The sequence below is a fragment of the Anguilla anguilla genome, chromosome 3 (assembly GCF_013347855.1).
Source record: "Anguilla anguilla isolate fAngAng1 chromosome 3, fAngAng1.pri, whole genome shotgun sequence".
NCBI lineage: Eukaryota > Metazoa > Chordata > Actinopteri > Anguilliformes > Anguillidae > Anguilla > Anguilla anguilla.
In genome coordinates, this window is record NC_049203.1 from 26,733,418 (window position 1) to 26,754,514 (window position 21,097).

Consider the following 21,097-nt stretch of genomic DNA (forward strand, 5'->3'; position numbering starts at 1 on the left):
TGACACTGGGGTAGACACATTTGCTCCCCAGCCCCAACCCTTGGCCGTCCCCACAATAAAAATTGCAGCTGGTGGAAAAGTTAATTGGTTCCACCAGAGCCAGCTATGGGTATTAAAGATGCAGACACATGCTAGTCCCATCCATTCTCACTTGCAAGGGCTGGCTTTATTGTTCCTTTATTGTTCTGTATGTATGTGAGATACCTCATAATGAGTAATAGGCTAACAGTATTCAACCTCACGAGGACAAAGAATGAAAGTATCATGTTTAATAACGTAAACCGTATTTAACCCTCAGGTACTGAAATGCATGAATTGAATACATCATGGACATCTTGTTTTTAGACACGTAACTAAATGCATACATAATAAATGTGTAATAAATGACACAGAGTGTGGGGTGCAGATGAGGCATGCTAAATGGACATGGTTGAAGACAAGCTACTCTACACCTGAACACCACCTCCCCTCCACCTCCCTACCCATTCACAGAAATACCCATCCAAACCCTCCACTGAAACATATGGAATCTATCAAATATATAAAAGCCTATTTATTTACATTATCTGAAAATATGGCAATATGGCAGAAAAGGACAGAAATATACATAGATATGTAGTCTGTCCTCAAGAGGAAGTTATTTTCACAGTTATTTGCAGGCATATGAGAACATTCCAAAAACATAGCACAAATACAAAAAAGTCTTGAATTCTCCTGTCTCCCTATCCTATTATCACACTCAAAAAAGAAAAATACTTGGTCACAAATAAAATCTTCACTTCCACACCATCATCAAAATTCTGTTCAGTGTAACGTAAATATGTACAGTAACATGTACATGTGCCAAACATAGAAATGCAATGCATTGTGTCAGATTAAACGTTGGACTGGATCTTGTTTTGGACTGCTTTTGTTGGCTTTTTGGTGTGGAAGTGAAGTATTGTAGCCGGCTATAAATTAAATGAAGACCACCAATTCAGTCAACGAGCCGTCCGACTTTCAACCTGACTTGAATGCTTTCAGCGAACATTACGAGGTATTCCAGCTTTAGAAAAGTCTATCAATAGCTAAATTTGTGATTGAACCATACACAGAAGGCACACAAAAATGCGGCCAATGCTTATTCAATTTGTGACCTATTAAACAATACATATACCTATATAATAACTATATAATTCAATTTTAACAATGCAAGCAACTTATTTTAATACATTAATAGTAATAGTGTAGTACTCATATTACCTTATGAGTACTACATATGAATGCGGTAATTCCCAGACAACACCCTCCCCCCCCTCCAAAACAGGCTCTCTGCATCTGGCTAGGTAGTCACCACAGCTATGAAATCCCTACCTACTTTCATTCGCCAGGACATGAAAAGAATTTAGTTCTCCGTTGACCTAGCATGTTAAATAAAGTTTAAAAAAGGACATATACAATCATTTACTGAAATGAGCAGAGATCCCCCACCATTTTACACTCATGAAACAGTTTGATTCTCAGGGGTCCCTGGACTCCACAGCCACATCCCCTCCACAGCTCTTTCAGATGAGATGATAACTCTAACAATCACAGATTGTGCCATTCCACAGCAACACTGACAGCTCGGGAGAGAAAAGCATGCTGTAATTTTGCTTTCAGAATAATGGAGAAAGGTCACGGTTTCCTGAAACGCATGGCCACAACTGGTCCTTTTCTACTCAGCAATCTCTTATCTTTCAGCCTCCATACTGTGCATGCATGCATAGAAATGTAGCATAATGCCTTTTCTTTCAAATTGCCATACAATTTATATTCACATATTTGTTTTTCAATGACATGTTAGCAAATAAAAGGGTGAACTAATTTCCTTTAATGAAGTTCTGTACTCAGTAAGAAAGTACAAATTAAACTCAAGTGCTAATGAAAACTAAATATCTATTCCTCTCACATTCCATGCTCTTGAGTGCTTTGCTTCTGTTTGACATTATCACTGCTTCTACTAAAGGCTGTATTTAGCCAGCAGACAGATTCAAACTTGACCTCTGAGGTCCCAATATTGACTTAAATCTGAGTTGTAAAAGATCACAATAACAATTACCTCAGCTTCACATTAATCCTTAAGTGTACTTCCCTTGTGTCCATGCTCACAGAACAAGTACATGTTATTTGCAAAGCTGTAAGTCAAAAAATAATTAAATAATTTCCACTATATATAATAGTATGAAAACGAGCCTTGAAATGCCCGTAAAATAACCTCCCTCAGAATGATGGCTATACATAATAACTACACACAATAGTTTACATTGTTCTCAGTGAGAAATACAGCAAGCAGAGAAGTTACTGTGGTGAACAGCTCAATCAGCACACTCCCCTGTGTACATGAATACAGCCTGCTGCTGTGCCCATAAGGTAGTGTTTCTGCAGTGTAAAAAACATGTAAAAATTAACATGATTATTAAATTTTGGAGCAATAACTGCTCTTATGCATTTATAAAATATATTTGTATATACTAATAAAGTTTATATTAGGTGGAAAACCACATTAGAAGGCATTTCAAGGCTTGCATGATCCCACCAGACTGCATAGCAGGGCCGGAACTAGGGGGGCATGGGGCGGCATTTCCCCACAAATCTTGACTTTTCACTTAATTTAACAAGATACAAAAACATACAAGGGAAAACATACAAAAATACTTTTACCCATGACCTTGGTTTGTAAAGTGCTTGCTGTTTCTCTTTTGCTGAAAACTGTCCAAAGGTTCAGTGTAATAGCTTTACGTGATTGACAGTGATGTGTAATCATTCCCTTTTATAAACAGCCATTTCACTTTGCTGTCACCTTGCATGGTAAATGGTAAATGTACTGCATTTATATAGCTTTACAATTGATGCCTCTCATTCACCCATTCACACACACACTCACACACCAACGGTGAAAGGCTGCCATGCAAGGTACCAATCAGCTCATTGGGAGAAATTAGGGGTTAGGTGTCTTGCTCAGGGACACTTCGACATGTCCAGGGCGGGGGATCGAACCAGCAACCCTCCAACTGCCAGACAACCGCTCTTACCTCCTGAGCTATGTCGCCCCATACACTCAACCAAGCTTTAGTCTTTGGACATGCGGATAAATACTGAAAAATAAATCTTTTAAAAAAAATTTTAATCTGTAACATGAAGTTTTGTTCTATGGTTCTTGCTATCCTTTTGAGAGTAGAGGGTAGCATTAAAGAAAAATACTGTTACTTTATTATCCTTATTGAGCAACAAGAGAGCGTCCTGCTCATTTGGGCTGCTTCCTGCTGCCATGCTGTCACTGTGACAAACTGGGGAGAGGACTGCCACAAAAATACTTGGAATTGTCAACCTTTGTTATTATTTACCAGTAATATGAAATTGTGTTCTATGGTTTCATGTTACCATTTATCCTTTTTAGAGTAGAATATTACTGAAAATGTGTCATGTTACGAGTCAAAGTAATACCTTTATTTAGGAGGAAACCTTGTATGCAGTTGCAGGCTGTATAGTAGTTCATAACTGGGATATGATATAGTTAAAGGTGTGTGATTATACTGTAGCTCATTGTTAACAATAATCACCAATGAGGGGAGGAGGTTATGGGGAAAATCTCAAAGAAAAATTGACCAAAAAACAGCAGTGGTTGCAGTCTGATATTAACCTTCTGTCCACATGCATGTGACTGTGCATGTGTATAAAACTGGGCATGATGTCAATGATATAGAATTTTTAAAAATCAATAAGCAATGCAGGCCTATGCAGTTAGTTCATCATGAAGTGCCCTGAACATGGTGAAATCAGTTTAGAAAAATGGCTACAATAAAAAAACTGATATCTTTATCCTTCAACAGCAGCCACAGTTAAAATGACATTAAAACAAAAAAAAGTATTAATTCACTGCATTCTAAATCTTTATGAGCCTACTTAGCTAGCTAGCTGTATACTATCCCTTTTGTAATTATTTTAAAGCCTATGATACCAATAAATCGGTAGCTATAGAACATGCATGCATTAAAGTATAACAAATGGTTATAAATCTAAAAAATATCATCGGCTAGATGTTGCTGAAAGAGCAAGGTGTTTTCAAATATGCACAATACGAATGAGTACGGTAATAAACAGCATACACAATTTTGACCCCCTCCCACCACCCACAATTTATCTGGCCCCCTAAACAAACATTCAGCAAGCTGACCTGAACCAAATGAAGCGGGTTCAACAGGTTATTTCTACCACAGACCACAACTATGAACCACCGACCACTGACTACTATCCCCTGCAGAAATGGAATATGCTGCTGTATTTAGAAATATATTATACATAAAGAGCAGAATAGGTTGAAGACATTGTGTTGAGTATATTAAAAAGTGTAAAAAGTTCATTGAAAAAAATCATTGATGTGAAACACATGTATCCTCACATTTTACACATATTAACAATATCTTTGACTATATTCAATTTCCATAATGGATGACCACACAAGATTACTCCAAGGTCACAGGTCCCACTGGCAATTTGTGCTGTGCAAAACAGGACACATGCCACAACCACTTCTAGCTAAATTTAAAATTCAATGCTATGGGACATTATTCAAATGAAAGCCCTCATTTGGCTTTTCGAGGGGAACTGTGGCAGGTAATGACTGCAACATTTGCCACATGATGCAGAGAAAAGTGTGAGAGAGAGAGAGAGCGAGAGAGAGAGAGAGAGAGAGATACCCTAATGCTAACAACCTGGCCAAATCTGCATGTTTATTTTCACAGCGTGCTCACCCTGTATGGGTCATTATGCGGTGAGATCTGGGAGAGAGGTAAATAAGTTAAAAACCCACACTGTCTGGTATAAAATCTGTGTTTCATTGCTCACCAGTGACCCCTGCTGGTAAATCAGGTGCCCACAGCCTCCTTGCTCAAGCTGTATGTGAAGTAGTGTATCTTCCCCCAACTTACTGTAAGTCTGTGCAGCCTAAACTTGTGTATTCCAATGTGACATCATTTGTTTGGGTGGAGAGCGTGTGATGGCCTGTGTAGGGGCTACAGCTGGCGAATACAATCTGGTATTCCAAATAGGAAAAAACGGCATGAAAAAACCTTTGACCAATCTCTTTGGCCTCACGGAGTACAAGTCAGAAAAGCAAGAGGTTCCACGCCCCCTCTCTCACCTTTCCTCCTCTCGTACAGGGCCAAAGTCCTTGGCGTAAATGACGCAGTGGCCGGGGGGCCCCGCCGCCACGGCCTGCTGAAGTTTCTGGGTCTCCATCATCTCCGAGAAGCTCTTCAGCAGTCTGGGCTCGTCGAAGTTGCCGGCGACCGCGTCCGAGGTCCCGCGACCGCTCCGCCCCTGGTGGCTCTGCGCGACCGTCTGCGACATCTCCACCTCCCGCTTGGTCTTGTTCTCCAAATACATCCTGGAGGATGGCTCCTAGTAATGGAACCTGGGCACAGAGCAGAGGAGAGGAGAGAAAAGCAGGGTCAATTTCATAAATTGCAAAAAAAATTGTCTCAAAAATATTTCACAAAATTCATATCGTCAGCATAGCATGACTGCAATAGCAGCGTTGTTTTTCAGATATTATATTAATTTACCAGACACTCTCATTCAGAGTGATTTACAATAAGAGAAAACAGAAGTATCATCCTGTAAGTTATTCATTTCAAGTTAACTGTACTAACCTACAATACAACCAAACAACATTAATACATATAGATAAAATCCAAAACAAGCCATAAAACAGCATCAATCTAAGTGATTGGTTAGCTGTTGCTACAATTCTATCAAGCATAAACAATAGGAACAGCCAGGGATTTATGTGACATATAGGGGTACGTGGAGGAAGACACATCCTGGGGTAATTCCCCCTCCCTACCATCATTTCATCTTCCTGACCAACAGATTGCACCAAATTTCATCTCATCACATTTTTTGAATGTCTCAACTCTTTTGAATATCTACTTTTCATCTGGCTCATCATATTTGTGAGATTTATTTGATCATCGGAACCTTTTTGAGATGAGTTGATGTCATTTGTCACCAGAAAAAAAGAGATCTGTATATTTGTATTAAGCCTTTTATGAATAGTTACTTTTTAAATTATTCTTGGGGATTCTGGGAAGAGTAATTCATTTGAGAGAGAGAAAAGATGAATGTGTATTATTACACCCTTTGTGATGCATCTTGAGGAACATTAGTGGATAAAGCCATCCATCCATCCATTATCTATACTCGCTTACCCTGGGCAGGGTCGCAGGGGATGCTGGAGCCTATCTCAGTGTGCATTGGGCGAGAGGCAGGAATACACACTGGACAATCTATCGCAGAGCACACACACCATTCACTCACTCACACACACACTCATATCTATTGGTAATTTAGAGTCTCCAATTAACCTACCTGCTTGTCTTTGGACAGTGGGAGGAAACCAGAGTACCCGGAGGAAACCCACGCGATCACGTTAAGTGAAAATATTATTTGCTGTTCATTGTAATGGCACTAACTAGCATTAGCCAGCTACTAGGTCACTTGCTGTAATATTGCTTTGTTTTAATCTGTGGTTAAAATTATAATTAATTTAAATGCTATTGTTATTAGTGAATCAATTTGCATAAAATGTATAATTTCATGAATAAATTCATATTTCAAATGTTTCTCTCTTACTGCAATTTATCATTGGCCATTGCTTATTACAATTAAACATGATCCAGTCACTCAATTTTGATTTAAAACTGGGTATTTGGTGTTGTAAGTTGATGCAGTTAATTTTTATAAAATACCTGTAGATTATTAGGTCTGTAAAAATCAGGTGCCAGTTGAGCAAGATGACCCACAGGGGGCACTACTGCCGCAAGGTGCCCCTTTATGTGATTTTCCTTTTTGTACTATAACAACAAAGTTGCCCACTGTTATACCTTTATTTTTCCTAAAAGTATATAGGTTTAGGCAGAAACATTACATAAAACTGAACTGAAGATAAAATGATGTCCAGATACTGCATGTTCTAATTTGGCAGAAAGTCTATGTTGTAATTAAGTGGGGCGTCTTCCCCCATCGTACTCCTCTCACCCCGCACTCTGTATGCTCCTTGAACAAGGCAAACTTTTAATTGTGCATTTATAATCCTCCCTTTATCACCTGAGGAAAGTATGTGGCAAGTGAACTTAAAGGAATATACTGTAAAATGAATTATTTATTATCTGAAGTATACTTTAGATAATAATGAATTGCAGTATATTGGCAGTATATTACTTGCAACACTTCACAATATATGGGAACACTTACAAATTATATATCTGAATTCAAATATTGCATTTTATATCTTCGAATATTACAACATATTTGAAGATATAAAATGTCTATAAGGGCTGTTTTGGTGTCTTTGCATCAAGAAGCTTGATATTGCTGCCGTGATGACATAAGTCAATTTAATATGGAGCTAAAGAATCCTTGAAAACAAATTGCATGTTGGCATCTGATGAGAGACAAGAGTGTTGCGTGTAAGGTAATGAGCAAGAAAATGTGATGAGTTTATGTCAGTACAGCTGTCTGAGACTATGCAATGTGAATATCAACAGTTTTGGGTAGGGTTTTTAAAAAGCCTTCTGTTGATATTTTAAATCTAATTTTCAGGGTATAACACACATCTTCCATATGAAATGAGCTTAACTGTGTAGTGGTGTTGGCCATTAAAATATGACCCCACCCATCTGAATGATCTATTTCAGGGGTAGATAAAGTGTTTTCTCCAATGACAGGCACCAGTTAATTAATGAACTTTAACAATTCAAAATGATTGTTAATTGTAAAACTGCGATTACCTTTACTTTGTGTACATTCTAATCAGTAGAGTCCACTGATTAGATTTTTAAAAATATCATGGTGACATACAGACAGGTGACAAATTAAAGGAAAAACCTAAATAGATGTGTGGAAAAACATAACGAATGCAGATTCTTCCATGCAGGTGTGCTGCATGATACAATTAAGCAATTAACATCCTATCATGCTCTGTGGCATGTTTAAAAATTCTGAGCAGGCCCCGTTGACAGGTGGCAAAAAGATATAAGTGACTTTGAAAGAGGGTTCAATGACCGTGATGCTTGTGCTTTAGAGTGATTTGTAAGGAAGGTGGCTGGGGGGGGGGGGGGGGTCTTGATCCCCTGCCATGACACCTTCAGATTCCTGCTCTGTCTGTTACTCTTTCTACTTTGTACCTGGCTGAATAAAGCAAAAAATGTGAAATGAGGGCAGACTGTCCGCTTTCAATTTTTTTTTTTAAATACACAATTTCAACATAAAACATTTATTATCATTTCATACAGACATAAATATAAGAATCATGAAATCACAACTAAATATTATTCTGAATATTCCTAATGTAATGATTATCTAGTCGCAGATGGCATTGCATTTCATCTTCTGCTGATCACAGACACGGTCATTTGGAAAGGGGTAAATAGAGATGATATACATGCTATAACCTTTTTACAATGAATGTAATGACTTTACTGTTCACTGCATATGCAAGTGTAACCCCCCTTAAATGGGGAGAATGAATAAAGAATACACAAGACAATACACAAGTTGTTTACTCTGGCTGTTTCTTTCGAATGGAAAATGTCTTAACAGTGGTAGCCCAGCACAAAACACATTTATTAATGTCAACATAATCAGAATTTAAGTGCTGTACATTCCTTTGTGATTTCACAATTTAACTACCCCTAGACTATGAACCTTCCATTTCCACTTATATTTAATCAGCGGTTATGGAAAATTGGGACAGTTTATCCTCTTCTCCGTCATCAAATTTGACGTTAGCTATTGATATTGATCTTTTTGCTGAGCCCACAAAAAGCCCATTCAAAGCTGCAAAATAGCTTCAAGTTTCAAGTACAAATAGTTGCATGTAACGTCCAGTAGCCTACAACAAACATGAAGGGTTCATGACCAAATGACATTGTTTGCAATGAGAACCTAATTAATATGTAATCAGCCCCGAGGCCTTGATTTGAGGTGTCAGCATGAAGGATGAATGGTTGTGAGAAATCTGGAACCCCCAATACAGGCAGCTCAACCAGACAGTCTATTAACTATTCAAGGATTTGTTGATGTGTATTAGTCCACATGACCCTTTGATATCTTCTGTTGTTCCTTTCAGCAAGTTATAGAGACCAATTCAAAAAAATCTTTACTGTACCGCCAGTAATAGCTTAGTAGACCCATTACTGTCCTACAGTGCTCAGTCACGTATCCTTCAGAGCTCTCAAAGCAATGCCATCAGCTGGTTCCATTTTACTATGTTCACTTGAACAATTCGCACTTACTAAGTTTCAGCTTGATTTCCTGTTGCCTTTGTTTCCATAGCATTTATCTGACATGACCTACATGATCCTAAAATGATTTACTAAAGACCAGGGTATCATCTAAGTAGGGGATGCAGATGCCATCTCGCAAACCTTATATTCCTCCATAGAGAGTTGAAAGGCTGCAGGGGCATTCATCAATCCGAATGGGATCCAGATCCATTAATATGGGTCCCAAGGAGTCACAAACGCTGACAAAGGCCTACTGTTTTGCCCATAAAACCCTTGCCCTGATTTAATAGTGAGAACCATGAGTGGCCCCCAGACCGTCAAGGATGTCTTGCACTCGAGGGATTGGTTGATGGTCTGGATGGGGCTTTTTGTTCAATTCTCTATAATATATACAAAATCTTAGACTGTCATCTTTTTTTCTTATGCAGACAACAGGTGAGGCGGAAGGCAAATTGGATTTATTTACTCATCCCTGTGCAATAAGGTCATGGAGGTAATCTTTCTAGGTAATCTCTTTATAGAGCGGTCTGGGCACAGATAGATAAGTATGTGCTACAGGGTCGGCACCTTTCAATGAGATACTGAGTTTCAATTACTCTATGCACCCGACTTAGAAAAGGAGGCACATTCCTTGTGTAGCATCTTGTGTTTCCCTCTTATGTTCATTGAGGTGGCTCAGGTCAATGGATGGATCCCATTCATTTTCAGTAGTAAGCTCACCGTCTGCTTTAGCACTAACATCTAACTAACATCTGAGAGTGTATTTTGGACTCCTGTAGGACAGTAGATGCACACACAGCCTGCACGTGTTGTAATGTGTCAACCACAGTTCTCCCACTTAAGGTTGTGTCATGATTTTTTGGGTTATAAACATCAAGGACAATAATGGGTGGCACACCCTTCTTTAACTTTACAAGGGTCTCACAAAACTCAAGACCTTCGGCCCAATTGGGGTTGATGTCAGGCTCTAAAAGAAGTGAGGCATCTTTTTTCAGGGGCTGGACCTGTACTTTACATTCAATTTGAATAGAGGACCGCTTAGGTACATTGACTTTCTCTTTTGTTGTCCTCACAACACAGTCAAGTGACTGTTCGCCATTCACTAGCTCAATAAAGGCTTCAACATTGTTCTTCTTTAGGCCAGGGAAAGTCATCTTGACAATATCAAGTAATTGTCCCCTTTTGGTTGTATCTGACTGTTTCACAGCATTGGTTTTTTACTATTTGCTCAAAGACATCATAAACAATGATTGGGTATGAAAGATATCTGCCTTCCATTACTAGCATAAGAATAACCAGTTCTTTGACATCGGCTCCCTCTGCAGCTACTCCAAAAGTTACCTTTATCAACCCTTTATAGGGCATGCTCTGAACATTGGCAGCTACTACCTGTGATATAAGGTCCTGGAATTTTGTCATTTTGGTAAAAATGTGCTCTATTTCAAGCTTTGAACCAAGTCTTCACTGTATATAATTTTGGAGACAATGGGATGTATTTAAGACAGGGGGGATTCTTACAAAAAGCCTGGGTTTTAAGAAAGCGGGCAGGGGAGAGAAAGAATTTTTAATTCCCTGGTCTGCAGAAAGAGTTGACAGGGTGGGAGGTATCTTACATGGCCCCAGTCAGTACTATTCATGTCACTACTCACATGCTCACTGGCCACACTGTGTTTTTGCTGCATGGAAATGCCAGCTGTAGTGTCTCTATCTTTTTTAGCAATCATTCCTGTTATGTAGGCTTGAACCTTATTTCTTCTACACTGTTGCTGTTTTCTGGGTTTGAGGTTAATTGTCTTGTTGTGCTAATTTGAACAGCCTGCTAGAATTTTTATATTTTGATCCTGCAATGTCAAGGAAATCACGAGGTTTGAGGAGAATGTCTTGTAAGTGTGTATAATGCTCCTATGATTTAAGCTGCAGGTCCTCTGACTAATGGATCCATTTCTATTTCTAAGTCACAGACAGGATGTGATGCAGAACCATCTTACTGAGTGGGCCTCACATTTGTCCTCATGTAGGCTCCCCCTTCAGGCTACAGTAACTGTAGACATAAACCGATCATTTCCGATAGGCTTTAAAAGTAGATAACTGATACACAAATAAAATAATACATTTTTTAAAGATCTCAAAATATATTTTACCCATTTTTTTTTAAACAAGACAAATTTAAATACTATTTGAACTTTAGGTAATGAATCATTTTAACTGTAAATACATGCTTCCCTTTTAACAGTAAATTAGGAATTCAGTGCATAGAATTATGCTTTTTAACTTACGGTTCACTAAATGTCTTAATCTCTGTAGGTGTAACTAATAACATGAGAATTACTTTTTACATTATTCCTCTGGTATTTCTACATGCAATTTAGATTGCATGATGAGTTCCAATGAATTCATTTGACATCAGTATCCTCATTAGGCTGAACAGGGAAAACATGACTTGTGTAGAATGACCCCTTGTGGTAATGTCAAGGAAAACCAAAAACATCTCTCTCTCTCTCTCTCTCTCTCTCTCTCTCTTTCTCTTTCTCCCTCTCTCTCTCTCTCTCTCTCTCTCTCTCTCTCACTCACTCACTCACTCACTCACTCACTCACTCACTCACTCACTCACTCACTCACTCACTCACTCACTCACTCACTCACTCACTCACTCACTCACTCACTCACTCACTCACTCACTCACTCACTCACTCTCTCTCTCACACACACACACACTATTCTCTTGCTATTCAAATATCCATGCACTTTGCACACAGTTAGTACTATGCTCCTCTGAAGGTGGTAGAGAGCTGTATATATTTTCCCCACTGGCTGCACTGCGTATTTTAATAGAGATAAACAAAGGGTCTCCTACAGCTGCAGCAGCCCTTCCTTGTCTTCAGTGGACCTTTATTTAGGGCGGTGGGCAAGCTTTCTTCCTACAGTTGCTAGTGCTCATCTGTAGAATAATTTATAGTATTTTGAGTATTTTGACAACACACATTAGCACATCCTGATAAAAGTGGGTAGGCTATTTTTCTCACATTTATTTTTGTATGCAGAATTTTTAACTCCAACACAAAGCTATGAGCCAGGGCTTCTCAAACTCAGCCCTGGGTCCCCGTGTGTGTTGGTTCTCATTCCCACCACAATTGCAACCCCTGGATTATAACAAACTATTAATTGTTCACTTTTGACACTTTGATGTCTTTTCAGGGATGATTTACTCTCTTTATGCCACATTATGTCAGAAACATTTATGTTTGCTCTGGAGAATAAACATATTATTGAATTCCCAGGATTAATGTTAACTTTTTTATTCATGTAATGTGTGATTTATTGAATTATAGAGAAAGGTGAAATCAGTAATTGTTGAAACTGTGGACCCCTGGTCCCTGAAACTGAGCTGTCAGGAAGATAACGAAGAATTCAGAGTCAAAGCCAAACATGAATTGTGTTAATAAGTTTAAGCAAACAACTGTTGAATAACTTCTTCATGTTTCTGAACTATGATTTCATTCAAGAATGTTGTTGGAATGAAAACCTGCATACACAGGGGTCCCTGGACCAAGCCTGAGATCCTGGCCAATGAGCACAATGACTGATGACAACTTAGTGTATACTGTGCGATATAAGAAGATTACCATAAGAGACATTTCAACTGTAGTAGGTAAAAAATTTTTTTTTAAAGTAGGTCAAACTAAAGCTCACATGTGGGATAGGTTTATGATCGCCAGTTTGCACGCACTCAGTCACCCGAACAGTGACATCATGAATCAGGTGACTGACACACATAGTGCTGTCGGTGCTGTGCTGTGTCCTACAGGACCACCAAAACAGAGCATGAGGGTTAAGGAAACAAAGATTCAGTCTGAGGACATAGGTCTTCAAACTGCATTGGAACATCCTGCCGCCCTGATCACGGTTCTAGGTCATCCTTTGCTTGATATTCTCAGGTATTTAGCTGCTTGCTTTTAGACCTGATTTCTGATTGGTACAGTCGGTGCTGAGGGAATATAGGTACATTTTGCGCTTCTGTGTACTTGACATAATATGGTCGGTTCATCTACAGGGCCATGTTTTATCATTAAACGGGGTATTGGGCATGGTGGGTTCTTAATGGACAGACAGAACAGAGAAATTTATCTGGCAACCTGGGGGCCGACTGCAGACTGCTTTTCAGGTGCATTAAAAATTTAAATATTTCTTGTTTTGCTTTTTTAAAGTGTAGCATAACTCCCACTAGTGACAGAATAATAAGACTACTTTATGCCTCCGGATGATTTTAAGAGGCTATCGCAAACCTTAAAAACAGATGTTTGTAATTATTTTACTTGTATTTTATAATGTTTCATCTGTGAGTTCATTGATGCACCTTTCTGTATGGTGTTTTATGTGTAAATTCACTGCTTGCTGCTACTCTGCTACTCTTGGGCAGGGCACCATAGAAAAAGATCTCAATGGGAGTCACCTGGTAAAATGAGGGACAAATGGCTGTGCATGTTGTTTAAAGGCATCTACTTTGTTTACTCACATGTGCAATTCATCTTATTAATCCAACCATCCATCCATCCATCCCTCCATTATCCATACCCACTTATTCCTGGTTAGGGTTGCGGGGGCCATCTTATCAATGCATTTTATAAATGCTACCTGGAAGCATTTCACCCATATGCACCATTTCTAAAAAGGGATCTGTGGCCCCAGTCCTAAGTATCTGAAGAAACCTGCAATAGATTATGAGTAGATCTTGTTTCCCTCTGCATCTGTGCAGACCCTCAGATCTCTGTGTCCTCTGTTTGGGTCATTCAGCTCACTTAGGTAATGATGTCACAGATACACACATCAAACCAGGTGCTGAGCTGGGCAAGCAACATGAACAATTCAGTACAGTCCTTACACTGAAACTCAAAAATACACTTATTTCATATATATATTTATATATATATATATATATATATACAGTACTGTGCAAAAGTCTTAGGCACCCTAGATTTTAAAATATAATTTATAGTATATATTTGGTCTTAGATGTTTATTTTTTGTTTTATGCATTAGTGTGTCAGTAGAAAAGAGAAAATTTGAGATTTCCAAGCATGAATTTTCCAAAAAATGAAATTTTACAGATACATTTTTGTATTTTGTTAAATAAAGTAATATTTTAAGTAATAGACTACTTTTCAGATAAAAACTTGATCAAGGGTCTCTGGGATTACCTGGAGAGCCAGAAGCAAGTGAAACAGCCAAAATCTGCAGAAGAACTGTGGCAAGTTCTCCAAAATGCTTGGAACAACCTACCAGCCAATTTTCTTATAAAACTGCCGGACAGTGTACCTAAGAGAATTGATGTAGATTTAAAGGCGAAGGGTGGTCATACCAAACATTAATTTTTAACTATTTACTGCTCTTTATATTATTTTTTTCGATATTTATAACCTTTCATTTAATCATTTTTGAAAGCATCTTAGCTTCAAAAATCTTAGCTTAGACTTTTGCACAGTGCTGCATATATATATATATATATATATATATATATATATATATATATATATTTGTTCAAAAAATCAACAATGTTTCAATCATGTGTGGATCTTCATCAGGTAAAATTTTACAAAATGTTCACACCCTCATACATACATACATATATACCATAAGACATGCCATCTGATGGTTAACATGAATGAGGTGGAGTTAGGCAAGAGACTATCTGCCTTTTGGTTATATGGAGTAAACATATAATCAATCATCATGAACACCTTAGATATATTTTTATATAAAGTGTATTTTTACATATAGATATTTTTAGAAATATTTTTGAAAGCAATAAGATGAAACACCATGATGAATCCAACACATGTCACAGAGAATACTAATTCATTTAATCAAGGAAAAATATGTATACCTTGAAAGATATACATATAGGTCTTTCGTCCATAAAGAGACTTTAAACCCATTTGGATCAATATGAAATTCTATTTAAAAAATGTCTAATGTCATAGTCCTAATTTAAGGCCTTCTGGGAAGATAGTCTGAAGGGTATAAATGAAAAAATAAATTTTGTTATACAGAGTAATATGTTATTAATGTCCCCCCCACTTCTTGGGGCCCTAACATGCTCAATGACTACTTATCTCAAAGAGGACACTGGATGCACTGCCACTGGGTTACGCTGGTCTTGTGTACAGATGGAACATCGATGTTCAGCAATCCTTGTTCTTAGTGGTCCTGATGCTTTCCTCACATAAGCAAGGCCACAAGGACATTTTAACAGTTAAATAAATAACATTTTTGGTGGCACATGAAATGGTTCAGTATATTTTCTTTGTCTTTCTTGTTATTGGGTGGGTGTAGGTGGTACATCTAAGTGTTCAGATTTCAGATTTCAGATTTAATCAACATTTGTCTCAGGTTTGGGGGACATTTGTAAATCATCTTAGGGGATCTATAACAATTGTTGAAAGGCGTGGGTCAGTGCTGACAATATGCCAATGTTTTTTAATGATGCTGTCAAATTCTTTATCCAAAGCAGAGTATTGAAGATAACGTCTAATCCCTTGGTCTGAAGGATCTTTTAATCTCTTTTTTTAGACAGTCTTCTTCACTTAGATTGGCATATCGCTCTCTAGTTGTACTAATCCATTTATCTGGATAGCCCCTTTGTGTATGTCTGATTGTTCTGTATGTATTTTCTGAATTCGGCTAAATTGGCTAATGGGCAGACCCTTTTTCAAGGTTGTGGGATGAAAAGACTGGCCATGCAAAGAAGAGCATTTGTCTGTTTCGTTTCAATAAAGATCAGTAATAATTCCATTACCCTCAGGTATAATCAAAATATCCAGGAAACTGACCTGTTGTTATCATGAGTGATGGTGAATTTTAAATTTTCATGGCAGGAATTCAAATACTCAGTAGTTGCAGTAGAATTGCAGTAGATTCTCCACAGAACCTTCAAAGATCAAAAAAATATAGTCCACATACTTCTTCCACACTTTGACATTTTCATAATATGGGTTTCCAGAACAAAGAACAGAATCATTTTTGAAAAAAGCCACATATGAGAGAGTTGAAGTTGGTGACATTTCACCACCCGTTGCAGTTCCCTTACATTGTCTGTAAAGAGAGTAAACGTTTTCAAACAAAGTTGTTTTCTGAGCACAATACCAGCCAATTCTCTAATGCACTCTAAGCTCAGTACAGTATCAGGGGGTCTTTTGTTCATAAAGTGCTTCAAAGAATTCAGGCCACCCTGTTGGTCAACATTTGTAAATAAGTTTTGGAAGTCCTGACCTGTTCTTATAATATCGATCATGTCCATAGAGGCCCATACATATGATGGGAGAGAGGTAATGAAAGGTTTTTAAAAAAACCACAATATCAGCTGACCAATCCATATGCTGTAAAGCTCACTGAATGCATATTGATGCAATGCATGGATCTGAGTTTTAAACATGTTCAGCCGCATATTTTGAAGGGATAGTCACATTCCACCGGAAGTAAATGATCGCAGTAAAGGAGTACATATGCAATGAACAAATATTTGTATTTCAGCATGAACAAAAAAATAATTATTCCTCATTAAAGTGTTTTGACTGCTCTTTAAGCATTCTCACAGGACTCGTATTTCCACGTCTCATTCCTGATCATACTAACCAAAACAAATGGCTAATAACAAACTGAAGTCCATCAGCAGACCTGAAGTTGGTTGCAGAGAATGGTGCTCAGTCAGAATAACAAAGATGCAAGATGCAAGATAATTCTGAATAGTATACACTCCATGCACATGTGGCTTGCTAGAAACAATACATTTCAAAAAGTATGCGGATACCTGAACATCAGACTCATATGTACTTGCTGAACATCTCGTTCCAAAACTATTCATATGGAGTTGGACACCCTTTGCTTCTGTAACAGCCTCCACTCTTCTGGGAAGGCTTTCCTATATAGATTATGGTCATCGGCTATCTTACCAAAATGAAAAGTCCTTAAGTCCTTAAAAAAGTAACGCTGCCACACTCATCAGTAGCTGTCAAACACAGTCCACGAATGCGTAAGTTGCGCATTAAGAATATATAGACTAAAAAAAATAACAGTCTGTGGACAAAAAAATAAGAATGAAGACTCCTTCTGGGAAGGAGGTTACGCCTGCTCTTGTTTATTCCTTCACTCGTTTAATGTTGTGGGCCAAGAACACAAATTTGTTTGACATTTTCTGGCATAAGTTTAGCTTAATTCTCGCTTTGCTGACAATGAATCCCGCTTTAGAAAAAATCCGCTCGGTGGTGAGGTTGCTGGGATGCAAAGAAGGCATCTCGCTGCCACAGATAGTTTCGGGTTATCTGCGCAGGAAGCTAGGCTAAACTAAACTTAGACGTAACTAACAATATTGTAGAACTTAATTTACTAAGATAGCCATTTTACGTATTCACAAATAAACTTGCAGTTTTCAGATGGTTTCCCAAATTTGTTGTTGAGTGATATACACAAGTTTTATCTTGCATATCTTCGTAATCATCATAAAATGCTTCCAAACCGAGGATTTTTTGGACATTTTTTTTCCAGGACTGAGAATCACGAACGAACGTTATTCCTAGTTTATGCGCAAATTTATGACGCCTTGATGGAGAGCAACACGAGGCTTCCGTTACTGAAATTCAAAAAGTGCTAAATGTGTTTATTGGCAAAATTGTTTATGTTAAATTATAATAAAATGTAGGCCACTTTAACATGTAAATTTCTTGTATTACAGTACCAATAATCTTAAAACTGCAACTGAGCACCCATCCTAATAATCGAATGCTTAATTTCACAGTCGAATGCCAATTCAATGAACGAAGCTTCAAATTTTTCAGTACAGCCCTAATTTTTACACACTACACGCTTCAGCACTCAGCGGTCCCGTTCTGTGAGCTTGTGTGGCCTACCGCTTCGCAGCTTAGATGTGGTTGCTCCTATACGTTTCACAATAACAGCACTTACAGTTGATTGGGGCAGCTCTAGCAGGGCAGAAATTTGATGAATTTGCTTGTTGGAAAGGTGGCATCTCATGACAGTGCCATGTTGAAAGTCACTGAGCTCTTCAGTATGACCCATTCTACTGCCAATGTTTGTCAGAGGAGATTACATGGCTGTATGCTTGATTTTATGCACCTGTTAGCAATGGGTTTGGCTGAAATCGCCAAAACCACTAATTAGAAGGGGTGTCCACATACTTTTGGGAATGTAGTGTAACCGTAGTCATCATTTTTCATATCAGCTTCCAGCATTGGCCAGTTTCAATGAAGGCATTATTAGCTCAGTTAAGTGCTGTGACTGGAAGCTACATAACCACTGTAGCTAACCGCACAACAAGTCGTACATCAGGCATGACGCAGATACACTGAGGGTCACAGCCTCGCTCACAGGACCTGCACAGTACATGACGTGACTGTGCTGACTTTTCAATGGCTTAGAGGGCGAATTCAGTATTATGTTTAGGTTAAACCTAAATATACATTTTCAACAGAGACGTGTCAAAAAAGTCACGCAGCTGGATTCTGGAAAATTGATATCTAAATATTTGTTGCCACCAAATCCATCTCTGCACGCTGTCCACTGGGGCAATGCCCTCAGCATACGCACTATGAAGAGGCCTCTTGTTCAAGAGCAAAACGAATGAGGAAAGAGGGAGTGAAAAGAGAGTTCAGCCCAGGACATTGGAGTCGAGATGGCAGGAAAGATGGATATCCCAGGGAGTCACGGGGGCCTGTATGATGCCAAAGATTTTATGGTCTTTGCCCCCGAAGCAGGAGGGCTGCATTGGTAAGGCTCTTTGACGGTTGTTGCTATGGGACGTGGTTATCTTAGAGTTTCTTATGATCCTAAGGGCCTCTGTATGGGATCGGGAATTCTTATTTTTGTGTTAAAGGTGTCACAGCTCAGCCCATGAGGTCTTGCTCTCACCGTGGGAATAAATGTCTCGTTCACAGGAGGAGTGATAAAAAAAAAAAAGACAAAACTGTGTTTTTGCCTCAAGCATGGTCAGCCAACAGGACTGGGTATGTGACATTGACATCTCTTTTTCAAGCAGGACTGACCGAGAAATATATGAATCACATCCTCTCTTTTTGATTGGCCAGAAGGAGAACACAATAGCTTAGAATAAATGTGAGCAACTATATGTGTTAGATGCTTGTAACTTCTCTGTTGCTCTGGAGGAAAAATAAAAACTAAGTTCTTTTTCCTCCATATATGTCCTCACCTGTCTATTATTTTGTAAGAACTAAGAGTATGAGTATAGGTGGATAAGTCCACCATTCGGCTACATAAGCAATAGGGCTGAAGAGGCCAGTGCACTGTATACTGTAATGAATACTGGTACAGTCAGAGCCATTGTTAGGCGTGAGACCACTTCAAGTGGCTGCAAGCTACAAGCCAAGCCAATATTAATTAAATATTGCTCTCAGAAATGTTTACTGCATTGCTTTTATGAATGAGTTCCCATAGCTAAATTACAAAGTCTGTATAACATAAAGTACGGTAAACTGAAAAGATGTTAGTGTAACAGTGAAACAGTTATTACATTTTTTGCATAAATCCATTTGAAATTGATTGATGGAATTGGGTTTTTAGTCTTTATTTTATTGCAACCACTGGTGACAGTATCATTAAGCAACGCCCCACCCACAATTTTTTTTTCTTGACCAGCGATTTGCACACAGAGCTTTAGAATAGACTTACATGTACAGTCATCCTGTAACCTCTCACAGAGTCTACAATGAGTCCAATAGGGACCATTATGTACTCTGTAAATGCTGATTTAACACTGAACATTTTACTGCGCAGCTCTCCTCTCTTAAAAGAGACATCAACACAGGCACACGTAACAGCCCCCTGACAGAGCTAATGCCGGTCAGGGGGTCTGAATCGTGCACTACGGAGTGTGGTGTGAAAACAAACCCCACACCGCAGCATGTGACAGGCTGACAGAATCGCACCAATTCCCCCGTGCGCCGAGTCTGGACCGCTGCAGGTCGGCAGACATGAATTCACGAATTCTGAGAGGGGATTAATTTCTAAATGGCGGGAGGGGTGCTGCAGGGCTCAAATGATGTGGAATGTGGTTGAAGATGTGAGATGATCAAAAGGGTGGATGCACCCCGTGCCTTTTATGAATGCTCTAGAGCGGGGTCTAGGCTTTGACCTCCACCCGACCCAGTTACTGTACATGCTGAACGCCACCCGACCCAATTACTGACATATTATTCCAACTTAATGTGCATCTATTTCCCAGTACATTAACATAGCTGCACTTGACAGAAAATGCTTAAAGATTATATACCTTTCACTCAACCACTGCAAGATTTTAATCATAGAAGCTGTGAAGACTCCACTTTTAGAGAGCTACTAAGTCTTTAGGTCTTGTCATTTGTTGCTAGTTTCGCTCATTGTTTCTCTAAAATACATTTCGAAATAAATCAAATAATTTTAAAGCAAATCAAGTCCCCTGGACTCTCAAGCTGCAAACAAATTTTCTGAGGTGTGGTCTCTTCTTTGTCTGTTATCCTCCCTGTTTTACACCTGTCTGAATAAAGCTGTCTTAATATAAATAAATAAATAAATAAATGTTAACTGCACATAGTTGCTTCTGACATGCCCGATTGAGCAGCATGTTAACTGCATCATATCATTTGGATTTTGTGGAAGAAGTGGGCATTATGTTTCAAGACTAAACATATTTTATAAAATTTCTTGCCAGTAATCAATTTTTTACATTTTACAGCAATCTCGAACTCGAAGGATGAAACAGAGAGGAAGGAAAATACTCAGTAAGA

At 38.6% G+C, this 21,097-nt stretch overlaps 1 protein-coding gene across 1 annotated transcript in view; it reads right to left on the reverse strand.

Moving 5' to 3' along the window:
* oca2 (oculocutaneous albinism II) overlaps positions 1-21,097 on the reverse strand; it is a 136,842-nt gene that overhangs the window by 113,883 nt on the left and 1,862 nt on the right. Inside the window, exon 3 of the mRNA XM_035408682.1 lies at positions 5,162-5,434. Coding sequence (XP_035264573.1) covers positions 5,162-5,406 — 245 coding nt within the window. The 5' untranslated portion in view covers positions 5,407-5,434. The remainder of the gene's footprint in view (positions 1-5,161; positions 5,435-21,097) is intronic.